The 16,702-nt window shown below is 40.0% G+C and overlaps 1 protein-coding gene across 1 annotated transcript; it reads right to left on the bottom strand.

The window, feature by feature from the left end:
- Positions 1–1,031: 1,031 nt before the first annotated feature.
- LOC121860599 (puff-specific protein Bx42-like) lies at positions 1,032–16,609 on the bottom strand. Its single transcript, XM_042357787.1, has 9 exons — positions 16,558–16,609; positions 13,984–14,143; positions 13,398–13,586; positions 12,719–12,856; positions 7,076–7,245; positions 5,453–5,522; positions 3,870–4,064; positions 2,999–3,180; positions 1,032–2,613 (listed from the first exon to the last, which is right to left on the bottom strand). Exons 1-9 carry the CDS (start codon positions 16,572–16,574, stop codon positions 2,076–2,078), a joined length of 1,659 nt encoding a protein of 552 aa, XP_042213721.1. The 5' UTR covers positions 16,575–16,609; the 3' UTR covers positions 1,032–2,075.
- Between the last annotated feature and the right edge of the window lie 93 nt (positions 16,610–16,702).

Below are 16,702 nucleotides of genomic sequence, written 5' to 3'. Positions count from 1 at the left end.
GCCTCCTCCTCCTCCTCCCTCAGTCACCCATGCTCTCCTCCTCCCTCAGTCACCCATATCCTCAGTCACCCCTCCTCCTCCCTCAGTCACCCATCCCTCCCTCAGTCACCCATGCTCTCCTCCCTCAGTCACCCATGCTCTCCTCCTCCTCAGTTACCCATGCTCCTCCTCCCTCAGTCACCCATGCTCTCCCTCCCTCCCTCAGTCACCCATTCTCCCATCCCTCAGTCACCCATTATCTCTCCTCAGTCATCCATGCTCTCCTCCTTCCTCAGTCGCCCAAGCGTCCCTCACTCAGCCACTTTCTCCCGCCCACACCTGCACCTCATTCATCCACACTCCCCCCCACTCATCTACACATTCCCCACCCCACTTATCAATACATTTTCCCCCACACATTACCCCCCTACCCACTTTGTCCCACATTCTTCCCCCACATTCCCCCTTCCCCACTTATCAATACATTCTTCCCCCCCCACATTCCCCTTCCCCACGTATCAATACATTCTTCCCACCCACACATTACCCTTCCCACTTATCAATACATTCTTCCCCACTTATCAATACATTCTTCCCCCTTTCCCACTTATCAATACATTCTTCCTCCCTCACTCATCCACACATTCCTAATTCTCCACCCTTACCTCTGCCCTCACCTCTACTCTTCCCCCTCAGCCGCACTTCCACACTGTACTCCATTCTTCCTCTTCTCACCTAAGCATTCCTTCTTGCACACTTTACCACCACCTTAGCTTTCCCTCAACTCTACACTCCTTCCCTAAACCTTAACAACAGATATTTGACAATGTTTGATGCCACACCTCTTACCCTCGGATGTCTCAGCATTTAGCATATTATCTCCTTCCATTACACCTTTCTGAGTCATTACCTCGCCAAGATCCAAAAGACCTCACAATATAACCCAGTGGTGTTTTGTTTGCCTAGCGCCATAATTCCCTAGTTTACCCTTTATCACATATTCACAGACTCGGTATTCATAACTCAGCTGTAAAGGTTAATAAAATCCAAAATAATCCTTGAAGTTTACATTTGTACAAGGGTTTAACCTATATAAAAGGAAAAATACTTCAGTATCAATAGTGAATTAGCTGTACAAACATTATTTCTGAAAAAGGAATTTACAAACATTCCCAAGGAAGTCAATGACAAAAATCCCTCCCATTACCCAAATGTCACTATGACATCCAGTCTACAGTTGCTGCCACAGCCATCCGTTCTTTAAAAATACATGAAAGAATATCAATGGTACTAAGTCTTTATCATAAAGACAATTTCCCCATTCAAAGCTTGGTACTGTGTACATTAAGATTCTGTCCTTAAATATTTAGATATCATACATCTCAACAACTAAAAGTTCACCCACAAAGGAGACTACCCAGCAGCTCTGCTTGCTGGTTTTGCTTTGAAAATAAAAAAAGCATTTGTCAGATGCTTGCAATTCGATCCTTTTGTTTTTAGTAATATTCAACACTTAAAGATAGCCTCAGCTCCTCTAATTATTTAAGATGATTTAATGTCTAATTATCATTAAGATAATATTTATATTATTCTTATGCGAGTTTCATAAAAAACTAGAGTACTATAATTTAGTAGCTACTGAAGAAAATGTTTAAATCTCATACACTTTATTCTGTCTTCCATGGCATAAGTATTTAGTACTACACAAATAACCGAGTCATCGCCAAATTAAAAAGGACAGACATACTTACATGGCATAAAACTGAATTTTTCTTGTCATAATGTATTTTTACAGACAGTATTAAAAAAGCCTCCTTCCCCATCATGTCCAGTAACCAGATGCTATGACCATTTATCATCACATATAGCACAATGACAGCTCACTTGATGCACTACAAAGTATTCATCAAGGTGCAGTTTTCAATGATGATAAATCAAAGAGTAAAAAAATTATAGAACTTGTGATGTCAAAAATATATGTACATAGTATCCCAACAGTTGACACAGAACCTTCAGATCTGAGGCCTTCGTCAAATGTTATAACTCTGATGGAACTTGTGATCATACACATTATAAAATTTTTACAATATTTAACCTCAGTCTCTTTTCCTCCTCTTGTCACGGTCATCTCGGCCACGGTCATCAGAATTTGAATTTCTCTTGCTGGCCTTTTTAGCCTCTGAGAGCAGACCAATGACACCGAACAAGTCATCTTCATCTTTCTCATCTCCAGGTCCAAACCTCTGGAACTCCACTGGACCAGACCTGCTTGTACCAGAATCTGCACCAGAGAATCCACGGTCTGGGACAAAGCGATTGGTGGACATGAGATGCTCTATTCCTGTACCATAATCATTCTCTGCTGTCCTGGTGGGCCGGTAGATATTTGAACCAATATTTCCCGTGTCACGCCAAGGTGCATCGTAAACATTATAGGCTTCTTCGTCACCAAAACCTGTGTCCATACCTCGCGACTGATTGAAGAGACGCTGATCAAACTGAGCTTCACCACCCCCAGCTGTGTTCTGGGGTAAGCCCAAGGCAATCTGTTCTGTTACATCACGCTCACGGTTGGCTAGTTTACCTCGTTTATCTGCAGCTGCACTTGCTACTGCAGTGTCACGTTTACGTTCCCTGAGTAAATAAAGACAAAAGACATGATAATTAGGTTTTCATTTACTGTACTTACATATGCCATATCCAAATGTGGATATGATATAAAATTCAAAATGTACCACATATTGAAATTTTATGACTAATGGACACCTATAAACAAAAGTCTTTAGGTATCCAATAAAAAAATGATAAGTCAATCCTAATTCAGGGGCACTGGTACAGCATATAACATAGGAGTACCATAATTAAACATTCGTCAGTGACAGTTCAGGACGTGATAGTAACCTAAACATTATGGTTAAAGTTGGTCACCACAACACAACCCCAAACAAACCTGACACACACTTTGTCTGGGGATTCTTTATGGTTATTTCTCTATCCTATAGGTAATTTATTTCCTTACCGAGCACGATCCTGACGGAGTTTCTCTCTCTCTCTTTCTGCATCATCGGTGGGACCTGCAGTGACTGGGCGAAGTCCTGCATGTTCTTCTCGTGCCTTCTTAGCCAGTACCTTGAGCGACTCCTCCTTTCTGAACTTCTCTTTCTGTGCCAGTTTCTTCTCTATTTGAGCTCTCATCTCCACCTATGAGAGAAAGCAGAACCTTTTTATGACATCAGCTTTCTAAGGTTATGAGAAGAAAGTACGATAAGAAAAGAAATGTATTTGTTGTTTCAGTGTTTTAAAGGAATGTTGCTTTGTGCTAAAATCTACAACAACATATTTGACTGGGAAATACAGTACAGTTTAAGATTAATATTATACGAGGCTGTGGAATGGATTTAACTAAAGAAATAGACATTAAACGAAATAAACAAGAGCCATTTGACAAAGAGGTGCACAGTGGTTATTCCATGGTAACTAATCTGAGAGATGTACCAAATCAAGTTCTACAACACAAGTTCAGTAAATCTTGTATTTTGTAATTCAGTAATATTATTAAGAGCAATGAGAACACCTTGAAAATATTGTCCCTGTACTATCAAACCAATGGTGATAATAACACTACAATTTATGAATTTTGCAAAAAACAAACAAAAAAACAGCATACTGTATTATCAAAATTAAGAAAAAATAAAAGAACAAACTTTATACAACTATATACTATTAATAATAATTGATGATGTGTAGAACAGACAACGTTACACCACCTGTTAGGCTTATGGTTCTGTTTATATAACTTAACAATACAGTATGGTACTCTGTCACATTTTTGGTACCTTACTGTATTTCAAAATACTACTATCGACACATAAAGAAATTCTTATCTTTACCTGTTCTCGGGCCTTTCTGTCAGCAATGTACAAAGCTTCAGCAAGCTTGGCAAACTTTTCATTAATGTGAACTGATTGAAGACCTCGGCCATCTGCTGCTAATCGCTTGTCAAGAGGAATGGTATAACCTTTAGCATTCTTCCAGTTACTAACACACGGTGGTATTCTCCATTCTTGCTGTTCTTTAACTGTAACCTAAAAAAATAAAGGTCTTATATTAACAGAATAGCATATATAGTAACCCCTTACCTATCTATCATCAACAACACTTTATGGCCACTTTCCACGCTGATCATTAATGAGATCAATCAAAACTGAAGACATAAAACTTTACATCCTAAAGTTGCAAACAACAGCATGAATCATGTCATCTCCTTTTACTTGAATGATGTGTAACTATTTACTCAGTGTAATATGAGTGACATTAAACAAAATTTGTATCTCCACTTTCAAATTCAATCAATCAACATTAACCCCAGGTGCTTGCCACCACTCTAACTACAGTAGTGTACTGTACATACAGATGTACCCTGGAATATAACAACACCTACACTCCTAACATCAACTGTCCAGCACTAATCTTCAACCTAATAAACAACTTTTGGTGTCCACTTCATATGGTATTCAACAAATTCTACATTCAACATTGCTATTTCACATCACAAGTGTAGAATTTTGTTCCTGACTAGTCCCCTAACTTGCCAAAAGACATTACTGGAAATAAACCCATAATGGCATTATTGGATATCCTCAGTCAAACTCACTTATTGTTTTCCATTACTTGTATACCTGCACTGTCTATGGAAAGTTGGCATCATAGGAAGTGAGAAAATTTTTGGCTGATAAAGACAACGGGCATCTACTCGAGGTAGCAGGTAATATTTTTTCATGAATGAATCACCCGGACGCGACAAATCAGTGACTAATTCATGAAAAATTATTACCTGCTGCTGTACCTCAAAGAGATGACAGATGTCTTCATCAGTCACAAAATTTCTCACTCCATGTGGCCAATTGTACATTGTATACCTGCACTTGCTCTGATGCACACAGATTCAATGTAAACTTGAATATAATAATTTTTTGAATAAACATTATCCAAAAATTCTCCAAATTCCTTCTAATAATGGTTGCCCCTCATGTAACGAGGATAGCTGACCCTAGGGCCACCAAGGCATGAATTTGTTTAAGGTGTAGAAGTTGTCACCAACACAACAGCCACACCCTGAGTTAACGAGTTGCATGACCCAGTGTCAAGGAATAGTCCGAGAACACCGGGCAACTCGCCAACTGCACTGGCTAACCATTATCCCGGAACACGATCCACAAATTAATTGACATCCAGGTTCCCAATTACTGCTGGGTAGACAGAGGCAAATGACGTAAAGAAACTTGCCCATTGTTTCAACCTACCCGGGGATTGAACCCAGGTCCGCTCGCTTACGATGTGAGCATGCTGACCATTACACCACAGGTGTAATGGTATATTGCACAAGTCATTGCAACAAATCATCTTCATACTTAAGTAGTTCATCACTCCCCATTTGTTCTTGTTTTCAGTTGGCGACTCATATCAAGTTTACCTTGCGTGTTGGAGAATGCATCACCGGGGCTGGAGGGGACGGAGGTCCTCGCGGTACTTTTTTGTTAATCCTAGAATAAATAAATGCGTGATGCTCAAGGATTAGTGATGGTGCAGAATTACCGGGAAGTACACGAAGGCTGGTGAGATCTCAAAAGGCAACATTAATAAATAAACATGTCAACAGAAGCCATAACTCTGGTATTTTTAAGCTTTGAAAATGCTGATTAATTAAATTATCAAACACTTCGGCAAAATAAATTTTGTTTTGATCCACAAAGCCTCTCTTAAACAAAAATAACTTCATACAGACAGATGGAAAGATTCTAAAGAAGGATAATAAAAATTACTTTTATCTCTTAATAACTGAAATAAAAAAAAATTTCTGTACACAAAACAATAGTACAAAACCCCATTTATGAATGCTTCTGACTATACTATTAACTTATGTTTACACAAATTTGACAGCTGGTATTAACTGATAAGCTGAGATGGACACTGTAGATAGAGTACAGTAAATATAGCTAGTCAATGAGTAATTCAAGAGAGATAGAAAGGAGTAACTAAATTACATACTGTACAGTACAGTACCACAACCTCAATATTCCTACATAATATACTGTAGAAAATAAAAAAAAGGACATTCACGGGAAAATTTAAAACTAAACATATTAATGATGGATGATGAATTAAGGTGGCAGCACACTGGGCACTTGCCCCCAAACATGTTGCCCGTTTTGCTGGTCATTGGCCGAAACGCCCAGCAAGCAGCAGGATTTTGGCTGTTGCAATAAATGGACAATGGTTTGGCGGGGATCTTTGCTGGCCGGATTAGTGTTCAAATGAGCTTCATATAATTTCAACTAAAAATTGAAATAAATCATGAAGCAATAATAATTTAAAATACCCCCCATACCCGTATAACACATAAACAGTGACATACTACTATTTATTCACCACTTTAAAACTTCTTTTATATTATTAAATTATTATTCATGGTCTTCTTTGACAAACCAGCCGCCACCACGTTTAAAGAAACTTCTTGATGCAACCATTTGTCTTTTCATTAGCTTTTGCAGGCGCCTCACTTGCTACAGCAATTGAAGAATTATAGCACTATCCTGCAAGGCCTCAATTGTAGTAACGGGATCCATGGCGAACCTCGTCTAGACGCTTTATTGTTGTTTTCGTTGCATTGCGCAGATGTGCCAACAAAACATCCCAGTGTGACGCAAAACATTTCTTTGTTTTGCTGATCGGACCGTGTTTGCCAAACATGTTTAGAGGAAAGTGCCCAGTGTGTTGCCGCCTTTATATACAGTAACCAGTATGTACAGCATCTTTAAAAGTGAGCCATTTCTCTCAATTATTGTAGGTAGCATATACTGTACTGCAAACACTTAAAAAATCATGGCTTCTCTAATATACTGTAGTTTACTAATGTTATCACCAACATATCTTATGCATCTTAAGGACAGACCAAAGGAGTATGTGGAGGTGTGAAATAATAATGGCATGTAAAGATGGCCCTTCAAAAGTAATGGATCTGCACAATGATAAGACTATAAGATGTATGTGGATATGTGCAGTCATTTAACTACTGTACTTCACTTCAACAACTTACTTAAATTTGGGGGGTTCCATCGGATCCTTGGGCTGCTCAACCATTCGGATGACACGCTGGGTGGCCCCCGAGTTGAAAGACACTCCTTGTTGCGATGGTGTATAACGGATGTACTGGGCTGGTGCTTGCTTCTCTGCACATCTTACTGGCATGGCTGATGATATCTTACCCTAATGTGAAGGAAAAATGGATTGTGTTGAAAAGTAAAAACTCGTATAGAAGATATAGGTAGAAAATTTAGTTGTAGGAAGGTAAAGTGAGGAAGATTTGGTAGTGTGGCCGATTAGTTTATTACTTGGTACATATTATATATTCTTAGGAGGAATTTTTCTAAGCACCAATTCTAAATACAGCTATTTATTAATTAACTCAATGGCATGGACACATTAATAGGTCACTATATTTACGTTACTACAGTAAAACGTCGATATAACACGAGATAGGTTCCAAGAGAGGTCGCTTTAAACCGAATTCGCACTAAATCGAAGTGTTGTTTCAATGGAATAATTTAGTTTGGTACTTGAGAGAAACACAAAATACTAAAAAGACTGAGAGTCTACCCAGATGCACCTCAGCCCATCTCCTAGAATAAACAAAACATTGTTTTTTGTAGTATACTTGTATTATGTCAAAACAAACACTCATAAATCAACACAGCTAAAATTAAGGGATGAAAAATGGTCTGTTTACTGGCTGGGAAGATGGGGGAAAGGAGGGAAGTGAGGTGATATGTTTGACAGTTGATGCCAAGGTTTAGTGCTTATTTATTTATCTGTCCTTAAGAATGACCAAGTTTTTCTCTTTTAAAAGGTCACTGAACTGACATGGGAGAATATAATTAACATTGCTGGAATTCTTATAAGATAGTGATTAATTTGAATATAAACATGCTATAGCTCGCATTAGACAGACAAATTTTAGTTCTAATTTAAAAAATTTATTACAAAGAGCAAAAATTTTTATCTCTTGTGCAAAATATATGACGTTTATATTAAAATTATTCGCTGTCTTGAAAGGATTAAAGCAAATTATATTCACCTAACTTTAGTCTGTGACATTATATAAGATAAAAATGTTAAGCCTAAAACACCAAACCCTGGCTGGGGAGGGAGGGAGGGTGGGACAGTGACATATTTGACAGTTGGTGCGGAAGGTCTAGTGAAGTATTCATTTGTTTATTTATGTCCTTTAGCTTGAGTTTATGTTTTTTGGTTATAAGATGTCACAGAAGTGACCGGGGAGAATATAATTTACATTGCTGGAATTCTTATAAGATAGTGATTAATTTGAATAAAAACATGCTATAGTTTGCATGAGACAAAAATTTTAGTAATCATTTAGTACATTATTTTGACTATATGTACAGTACAGCTTTGCCCTTAGGACAGTGTAGCGTGCCCAGAGAAACATTAGGCGCAAAATTTTAAATATGATGCGCCAGATTGACTCATGCAAAATAGGAAAGATTCGCTTTACATTAAAACATTGTCCTTAATTGTGGGGGTCGCTTTAAATCAATAATCTTAAATTGAATCGCTTTAAATTGACGTTCTACTGTATACAATGACTCTCGGACAACAAACATGAAATGGATACACTTCCCACCATAAGTAACTCACCCTAATGGATCGCTCTGACAATGACTCACGTGTGACCTGAGGGAGGCCCAGCGGTTGGAGAAGTTGCAGGTGTTGCTGGACTATGTCTCCCATGGGAGACTCTGCTAGCTGGAGACTCGGTGTTAGGAAGGGAAGTCTCCCTCTGGGAAGGAGCTGTCAGCCCCTTCCCTGTTACAATAATAATCAGAATGCCCCTGGAAGGAGCTACAGGCTCCTTATATTGGAGGACACGAGCCAGAAGATGTCGTCACTAATCTGGGTGTGTCTGGCCAGGTGACAGTTGTACTGGCTGGAGGGTAGCTTCTTGAGTAACACAGTCATGTCGCTGGGTTAGCTAATGACACGGTGGTGAGAACTCTGGGTCAATGTGACCGTGACCTCTCTTGGGTCAAGTCTGGACGGCTGTGTTTGCCCAGGTGCGTGGTCATGTCGCCGGTCGGTAATGCTTCCCGATTATTACCACCCGGGTGTGTCTTGGTCAGGTGAGTTTCTTTAACATGGTCATAACGCCGGGTTAACTCAGGTACCTTGTGGCCGTGACCTTTCCTGGGTCAGGTCTTACTCTCACTGTAGGGTGTGTCAACTTATGTGGGTGACCTGGGCATCTACTTAATGTTATATGTGCTGTAAGCTAAGGTCTGATAAACAATCATTACACCTCCCGCCAAGACCAAAGCTTCCATACCAGAGAACCGATGGCACATATAGACAGTAATAATCATGTGCAGTATCTAATATAGCCCCCGAGGCAATAATGCAATCTCACATTTTACAAAGAATAACCTCATAGATCTGGTATGCATGTTTTTCTACTGGCTTGGTTTGATCTGACAAAACTTACTATACCTCCCGCCAAGATCAAAGCTTCTATGCCAGGAGAATAAACACATACACAGTAAGTGATCATAGTATGAGCTTAACTAGAATAGTTGCTGAGCTAAAGATCCTACATATCTAGTATAGTATCCGAGAAAAACTTGCAATTTCACATTCTACAAACAATAACAGGTGTTACATGGCCTTGCCAGCCCATGTAAAAATAATGATTAGCCCAATCAGTAATATGGCTACAACATTGCATTAGGTAGTACAAAACATTTATAAATGAACTCATAGAAAACGTGACTAATCTTAAATAAAAAACAAAAAAACATTCTCTAGTAAATGTTATCAGATGTCACAGAATTAAATACTTCAAAATAAACGAAAAATGTGCCTACTTCCACATGTTAAGGTGTTTTTTCTCATAAAACAAATACAACAGCAATACAGTAGTGTGGCCCAGCATGGCTCATATTCTCCACCAGCTGGTATCAGGGATACTGGCAGCACAGCAGCAGTGGTAGGTTGATCCATTCGATGATCCACCTCTTCATCGTCGACTTTCTTCTGATGTCAGTACAGCACGTCGTGTGTCTTTTCTCTCCATATTACACACTTTTCTTCCTTCAGTACCGCACCTTGTAGGTCGTGTCTCCACACCTTCTGACTTCTTCTCACTTCCTCCTGGTTTATAATGCATCTTTTCTCTTAAATTAGTTTCTATCATATTTCTGATGAGTTTTTCTAGTTCCATCTGAGTTTCCTCTGTACAGCACCATTTTCTGACATATTCCAGATGTTTTTTCTTTTCCATCTGCATTTTCTCTACGTGTAGAACATCATATTCTGCCAATCAGGCCAGGGGTAGCCGGTCACACTGGACAACGTGTGGGGCAGGATACACGGACCTGGGTTCGCTCTCTGCACATGAGTGTTGGTGGTATCCTTGACCTCCTGCCCCACGCACTCGCAGCGGCAATCCCCTCCCTATTTCAGGTGGCCAGGGTTTGATGTGTGGTGCTGCCGCATTCCACACGTCTTAACTGCCTAAACTAGAAAAATATAAAATCTCCTTAATCCTAGACCAAGAGAGGACTTGAAAGAAGTGCAGTGGTGTGTGAAGTGCTGCATTCATCACCCTGCTTCTTTGCTCGTGTGTGCTGTGGTTGGAGTCAATGCTTGGTCCTTGGTCACCTCTTGATTGCTGCTGTTGTCGTAAGGCACCGTCATCTGGCCGATCACTGCATACAGCTTGGACATGCGCTGTCAGGTCATGCTTAAGTGAGCTGGTTATCTCCAACATTCGGTTGGCCATAGGGGCAGTACTGTGTGTGACATTTGACAGAGAAAGACAATCCTAAAGGGATGATGGATTAGTTGGAAGTGCATCCGTTAAAAAAAAATATTTACTTTATGCATTACGTCAATGTTTGGCAACTATGGGTTCCATTGCGACAATGTTCTCAAGGCTGGTTCGAGGAGTGTAAGCTCAGCAAGTATCGCAATATCAAATTACACGAACCATCGATTTCAAAGCATAGCTTATAGGACAAAACAGACTGGGAATTAGTGAGGTCACACGTGGTGGGGCAGAGTCGGGTGACACGCGCCAGGTGGGGTGAGGCAGGTGGGGTGGGGCGGGTGGAGTGGAGATTAGGACAGGGAGGAGGATGTAGGTCATAAGACATGTTAGGTTATAACAGTTAGTATAGACGCAGCTGCCATCACTAAAACACAATGGGTACATGTAGTACTGACCTACAATTAAAATGCACAGGGGACACTGACAAATTATATCAAGCACTGAACATATTCTGGGGAGAGTGTTATGCGAGTAACAATTCGCACATACCACGATGAAAAGCATTTACTTGCACTGTAAAGAAGACACACACTAGGAAACTTTTCACACTGTACTACATGGGCTTCCTTACTGCACACTGTTTAGCAATACTCAAACTGAATTAAATGAAGGGAGAGACATGCCAGGTGTAATGGCTAAGCGAGGGAGGGTGTGGGTTGACGTTAAGTACACTACCACCAGCATAATGAGGGGGAATCTCGTATAGAAGATATAGGAAGAATTTATGGTTGTAGGATTGTCAAGTGAGGAAGTTTTGGTAGCGTGGCCAATTAGTTATTCAACTGTTAATATATATTCTTAGGGGGAATTTTTCTAAGCTCCAATTCCAAGTACAGCTATTTATTATTCAACTCAATAGCATGGACACATTAATAAATCATTATATTTACGTTACTATGCAATGACTCTCGAACAACAAACATGAAATGGATACACTTCCCACCATAAGTAACTCACCCTAATGGATCGCTCTGACAATGACTCACGTTTGACCTGAGGGAGGCCCAGCGGCTGGGGAAGCTGCAGGTGCTGCTGGACTATGTCTCCTATGGGAGACTGCTAGCTGGAGACTCGGTGCTGGGGAGAGAAGTCTCCCTCTGGGAAGGAGCTGTCAGCCCCTTCCCTGTTACAATAATAATCAGAATGCCCCTGGAAGGAGCTACAGGCTCCTTATATTGGAGGACACGAGCCAGAAGATGTCGTCACTAATCTGGGTGTGTCTGGCCAGGTGACAGTTGTACTGGCTGGAGGGTAGCTTCTTGAGTAACACAGTCATGTCGCTGGGTTAGCTAATGACACGGTGGTGAGAACTCTGGGTCAATGTGACCGTGACCTCTCTTGGGTCAAGTCTGGACGGCTGTGTTTGCCCAAGTGCGTGGTCATGTCGCCGGTTGGTAATGCTTCCCGATTATTACCACCCGGGTGTGTCTTGGTCAGGTGAGTTTCTTTAACATGGTCATAACGCCGGGTTAACTCAGGTACCTTGTGGCCGTGACCTTTCCTGGGTCAGGTCTTACTCTCACTGTAGGGTGTGTCAACTTATGTGGGTGACCTGGGCATCTACTTACTGTTATATGTGCTGTTCTTCTCTGGGCTGTAAGCTATAGTCTGATAAACAATCATTACAGAAAAGATTGACAATTTATGTATTTCTTCAGGCAGATCCTCTCTCTAGCATTGATATTAGAAATGCTTTAACAGTGCACAGAACATTAAGCATAATGTAGTTTCTGTCACACAACTATATTCAACACCTATGTAGACATGTACAGTATTCAAAACATCACAATGAGGTAGAAACTATTATACACTTAATAACACAACAGGACAGTCTTTTACCTGAGTGAGCTTCTCTAACGCTTGTCTCGTTTTCTCTGTGGTGTCCTCTATTTCTTCTATGGATGGTCGCTGGAGCTCTGGGTCATCTTCTGAGGTGATGGACGATGGCAAAAGATCCGTCAGTTTGGAGTAAACAATCTACAAGGACAGGAGAATATTATACCATAGTCTTGAAATATTAAAACTATAAAACCAACATGAATGTGGAGAAAACAATACTTGGGAAACATATTCATACAATTTTAAATAAAAACACAAAAAATCTAAGTTATTAGTATTTTTGCCTTAAAATAACTTCACACATACTGTACATTGAGAAACAACTGTATTATAAGGTCTCCCTCTAACAACCTTTTATGTACTATCCACCCTTAATCCAAATCTTTTTCTTACCACTGTATATTCAATAATTTCCTCACTCCCTCTGTCATCCTCCTACTGCATCACCATGAAGGACCTAATGAGCTATGCTTCCTGACCTAATGGTTCATATTCTTCACTTTCATTATTTTCTCAAGTACATCCCCAAATCTTACCACATCACTGTAGTATATTATTCCATCGTCACACACAACACTCCAAGCATATCTTACTTTCTATGTCCTTTTTCAACCTTTTATCATTCTATCACTCAAACCATTCTGTCAAATAAAATCTGTGAATGCATTTCAAGTCTCACCTTGTCTTTTGCATGGCCTTGTCTGGCCAACACATCATATTTAACTTTGCCTTTGTCATCTAACTGAACTGCCAGTGCATTAGAAGTTGATCCTCCTCCTCCTCCACCACTGTCTCCTCCACCTTTACCCATTCCTAAAGGATATTGAGCTATGTGGCATTCGGGGAATGCTCCGCCATCTCCAAAATCCTAGAAGAAAACATTCTTATACAGTAATACAGAAAAATAGGGATACAAAGACAAAAATACATTTTCATATACTGTACTGAAAACAGATACAGAACAGTAATGGCACAACTAGGGCTATATGCATCGGTTACTATCACCTTGTTGAAGAATCTCAGAAAATATTACTGACTGCAGCATAAAATATACATTAATGTATTTTACTCTACTAATCAACAGTTTAAAATGTATTCATATTTACATATAAACTTAAGTACCTTTTTTTATAGAGAATTTGCATTCTACTGTACTTATAATCATGAAAATAAGAAATATAATATTTGTATATGCAGCTAAATATTGATCATCTAGTTTTGTCCATTCCATCGCAGTACCAAGCTTGCTTGTCACAATAACTGACCTCCTGAGAGCGTGGTAACCATCCTTTTCTGTGGCCATATGGTGGTGCTGCTCGAGAAGCAGTGACTAAGGCCTGCTGCTGCTGTTGGGCCTGCTGGTGGCGTCTGCGGCGCTCATCACTCTCACGGTCCCACACTGGTGCACTCACAGGTGGCAAGATACTAGAATAACAAGTGATGCAGTACTATACAGATACTTCAATATAACAAGAAATCAATTAAAAAATATTAGTGTATGTATCATTTGATAACACCTACTGTATACTCATTCATGCTCAAAGGTCGAGGACATAGAATTACTAACCAGTCAGAAACAGGTCGAGTAACATTTCTCGGAAGCCTCGAATCACATTGACCCTAAGGCTAATGTTACTTTTTTTGGGGGGGACTGTACATTGTTGCAAAACATTAATAAAATAATGAAATCATACCATATACTATACAATAAGTACAAAACAAGAAGAAATGAAGTGGAGAGGGAATTGTGTGTGTGAGGGAGCTTGGGCAGGTGGCTGGTGGACTCAACAAAATTCCCCAATCCCTTTATAACACAAGTTCTGTTTGTAATTTCATCATAATCCCCATATTAGTTATGTTCACGTGGTGCCAGGTTAATAAAACATTATCGTAAAAATAATCAATCACCTGAACTAAGTCAAATAGGTAACACGTGGCCGTAAGTTTTAAGGATGCTGATGGAGAAGGTACTAAGTTAATAGTATACAGTATTTCTTGTGAACTAAAATGTTTCATCGACAAAAATATAAATCAGAAGAGACAAATGGCCAAGTAGGTATAAGCTACCTCAGAAATACAGGAATGTAGATGTAGGCTTACAGTTAGCCTAGCCTATTCCTACAGAAATCACTACAAACTATACTACCCAGCCAGAGTTTTTAAGCTAACTGGAAAGTCAAGCATCCGGCAGGAGAGTAAAATTCCCTATCTGTTTCTGGTGTCTCATCTATACTGATTTACACAATGACTTTTTCTCCGTACAGTATGCCACTGCTTTCCAACCTGAAGCATATTGGTTATTTAAAACAATAAATAAATTACCCGAAGAATCTCCAACATAGTTATTTCACTTAAAGATTAACCTAACCTAATGCTATTTGGTGGGGATGAATTTAATTTAGGTTACGTCAGTGGTTTGATTAGGTTTGGTTAGTGTTATGGTGGTTTATGAGTTAATCGGTGAAATAAACTGGGGTGGAGATTCTTTAGGTGATCTCAATAAATCACCAAATTATTTATTAATGCCTGGTTTAGGAAGGAAAAATGTCACGAAGTGTAAGAGGATGCTCCTGGGGCGTACCAACGGTAAGGAGGCGTATCATATGTCCCAACGGGATGAAGAAACTGCACTATTTGAGACCGAATGTGAGAAGGACCTAGGTGTGTATGTTGACAATGAGCTGAAGTTCTCGGGCCATTGCGAGAAGAAGGTAAATCAGGCAAATAAATTATTGGGTCTTATAAGAAGGTCGTTCAGATATCTAGACGGTCCGTCCCTCGTAACGATCTTCAAGAGTGAAGTGCTTCCCCATCTGGAGTACTTTCACCCCGCCTGGTCCCCGAGATATGCTAGGGACTGTCAGTTGGTTGAAAATGTTCAAAGGAGGGCCACCAGACTGGTGCCTGCACTTCGGCACCTCAGCTACCCTGAGAGATTGGAGTGCCTGAACTTGCCTAGCTTATACTACAGACGGACAATGGGGGGGACCTAGTTGAGGTGTATAAGCATCTCAAGGGGCACTACTCAGTCGAGTGTCCTTTTTTGGAGCTGGCGGACGCTCGCCCCACAAGGGGTCACAGCGGAAGATTGAAGAAGCCGCAAGTCTAAAAAACTGTGAGGGCAAACTATTTAGGAGTGAGAGTTGTGAACTCTTGGAACAATCTACCAGAAAGTGTTGTGACAGCACCGAGTGTGAGCTCTTTCAAGACCAGACTTGACCAACACTGGAGCAGGTTCAGGTACATTCAGGAGCCGGTACATGCCCAGTACTTGCCAACAGTGAGTGACAGAGACGTGACCGATCAGTGGTGAAGAAGATAAAAGAAAAGTAAATCACTCAAGTTTTGTTCCTGTTAAAATGAAAGTTGTGTATTATTTGTTGTTTGCCCCTTGTGCACGAGCTCCTCCCTGTGCTGAATAAAATTGCTTGGCATTAGACAAATAAGAGTATTTAAAGTGGCGTCCCGGTAGTGAAGGCGAGGCGTGGAGAGGCAGGTGTTTCATATTTATAAATACAAACAAAATTCCTATACAAAGTCAAAGGAAAGAAACTAAATATTAACGACAATACCCGTGGAAAAACTGTAGCCAAACTTGGGTTTATATCAATCTCTAATATAAACTTTGGGTAAAAAAAATGCATCAAATTGTTAAGCCGAGCCTTCGATCGCCTCACACATCTTCTAAGCTCATATCTACTATCATGATATTTGTATTTTCAGTCAATATTCATTATCGAAGTCCATGTTAATGTGAGTCATATTGAGTTTGTCTGGTAAAGGCTCTGAAGGCCCAGGTGACCGGTAAAGGACATAGTAATGATGATAATGTTACTCACTCCGCCAGAGACACCATCTTTGTTGACACCTGACGTGTACACTGTCGACGAAATTGTTGATATATTTCTTATCTTATTTCTGTGACCTAACTTTCATATTCACTTTTAAAATATTGTTTTATGGATAAAAGTAAACTTAATAATT

Source organism: Homarus americanus, unplaced genomic scaffold, assembly GCF_018991925.1.
Source record: "Homarus americanus isolate GMGI-L3 unplaced genomic scaffold, GMGI_Hamer_2.0 scaffold11150, whole genome shotgun sequence".
NCBI lineage: Eukaryota > Metazoa > Arthropoda > Malacostraca > Decapoda > Nephropidae > Homarus > Homarus americanus.
This window is presented reverse-complemented; position numbering and strand designations above follow the sequence as displayed.

Bases quoted from the DNA above. Each gene is read 5' to 3' on its own strand.
- LOC121860599 (XM_042357787.1), bottom strand. The intron at 7,246-12,718 runs GTAAAAGACTGT...CCTTCACATTAG, and splicing joins CGTTAGAGAAGCTCACTCAG to GGTAAGATATCATCAGCCAT. The intron at 4,065-5,452 runs GTAAACTTGATA...TTATTTTTTTAG, and splicing joins TGCATTCTCCAACACGCAAG to GTTACAGTTAAAGAACAGCA.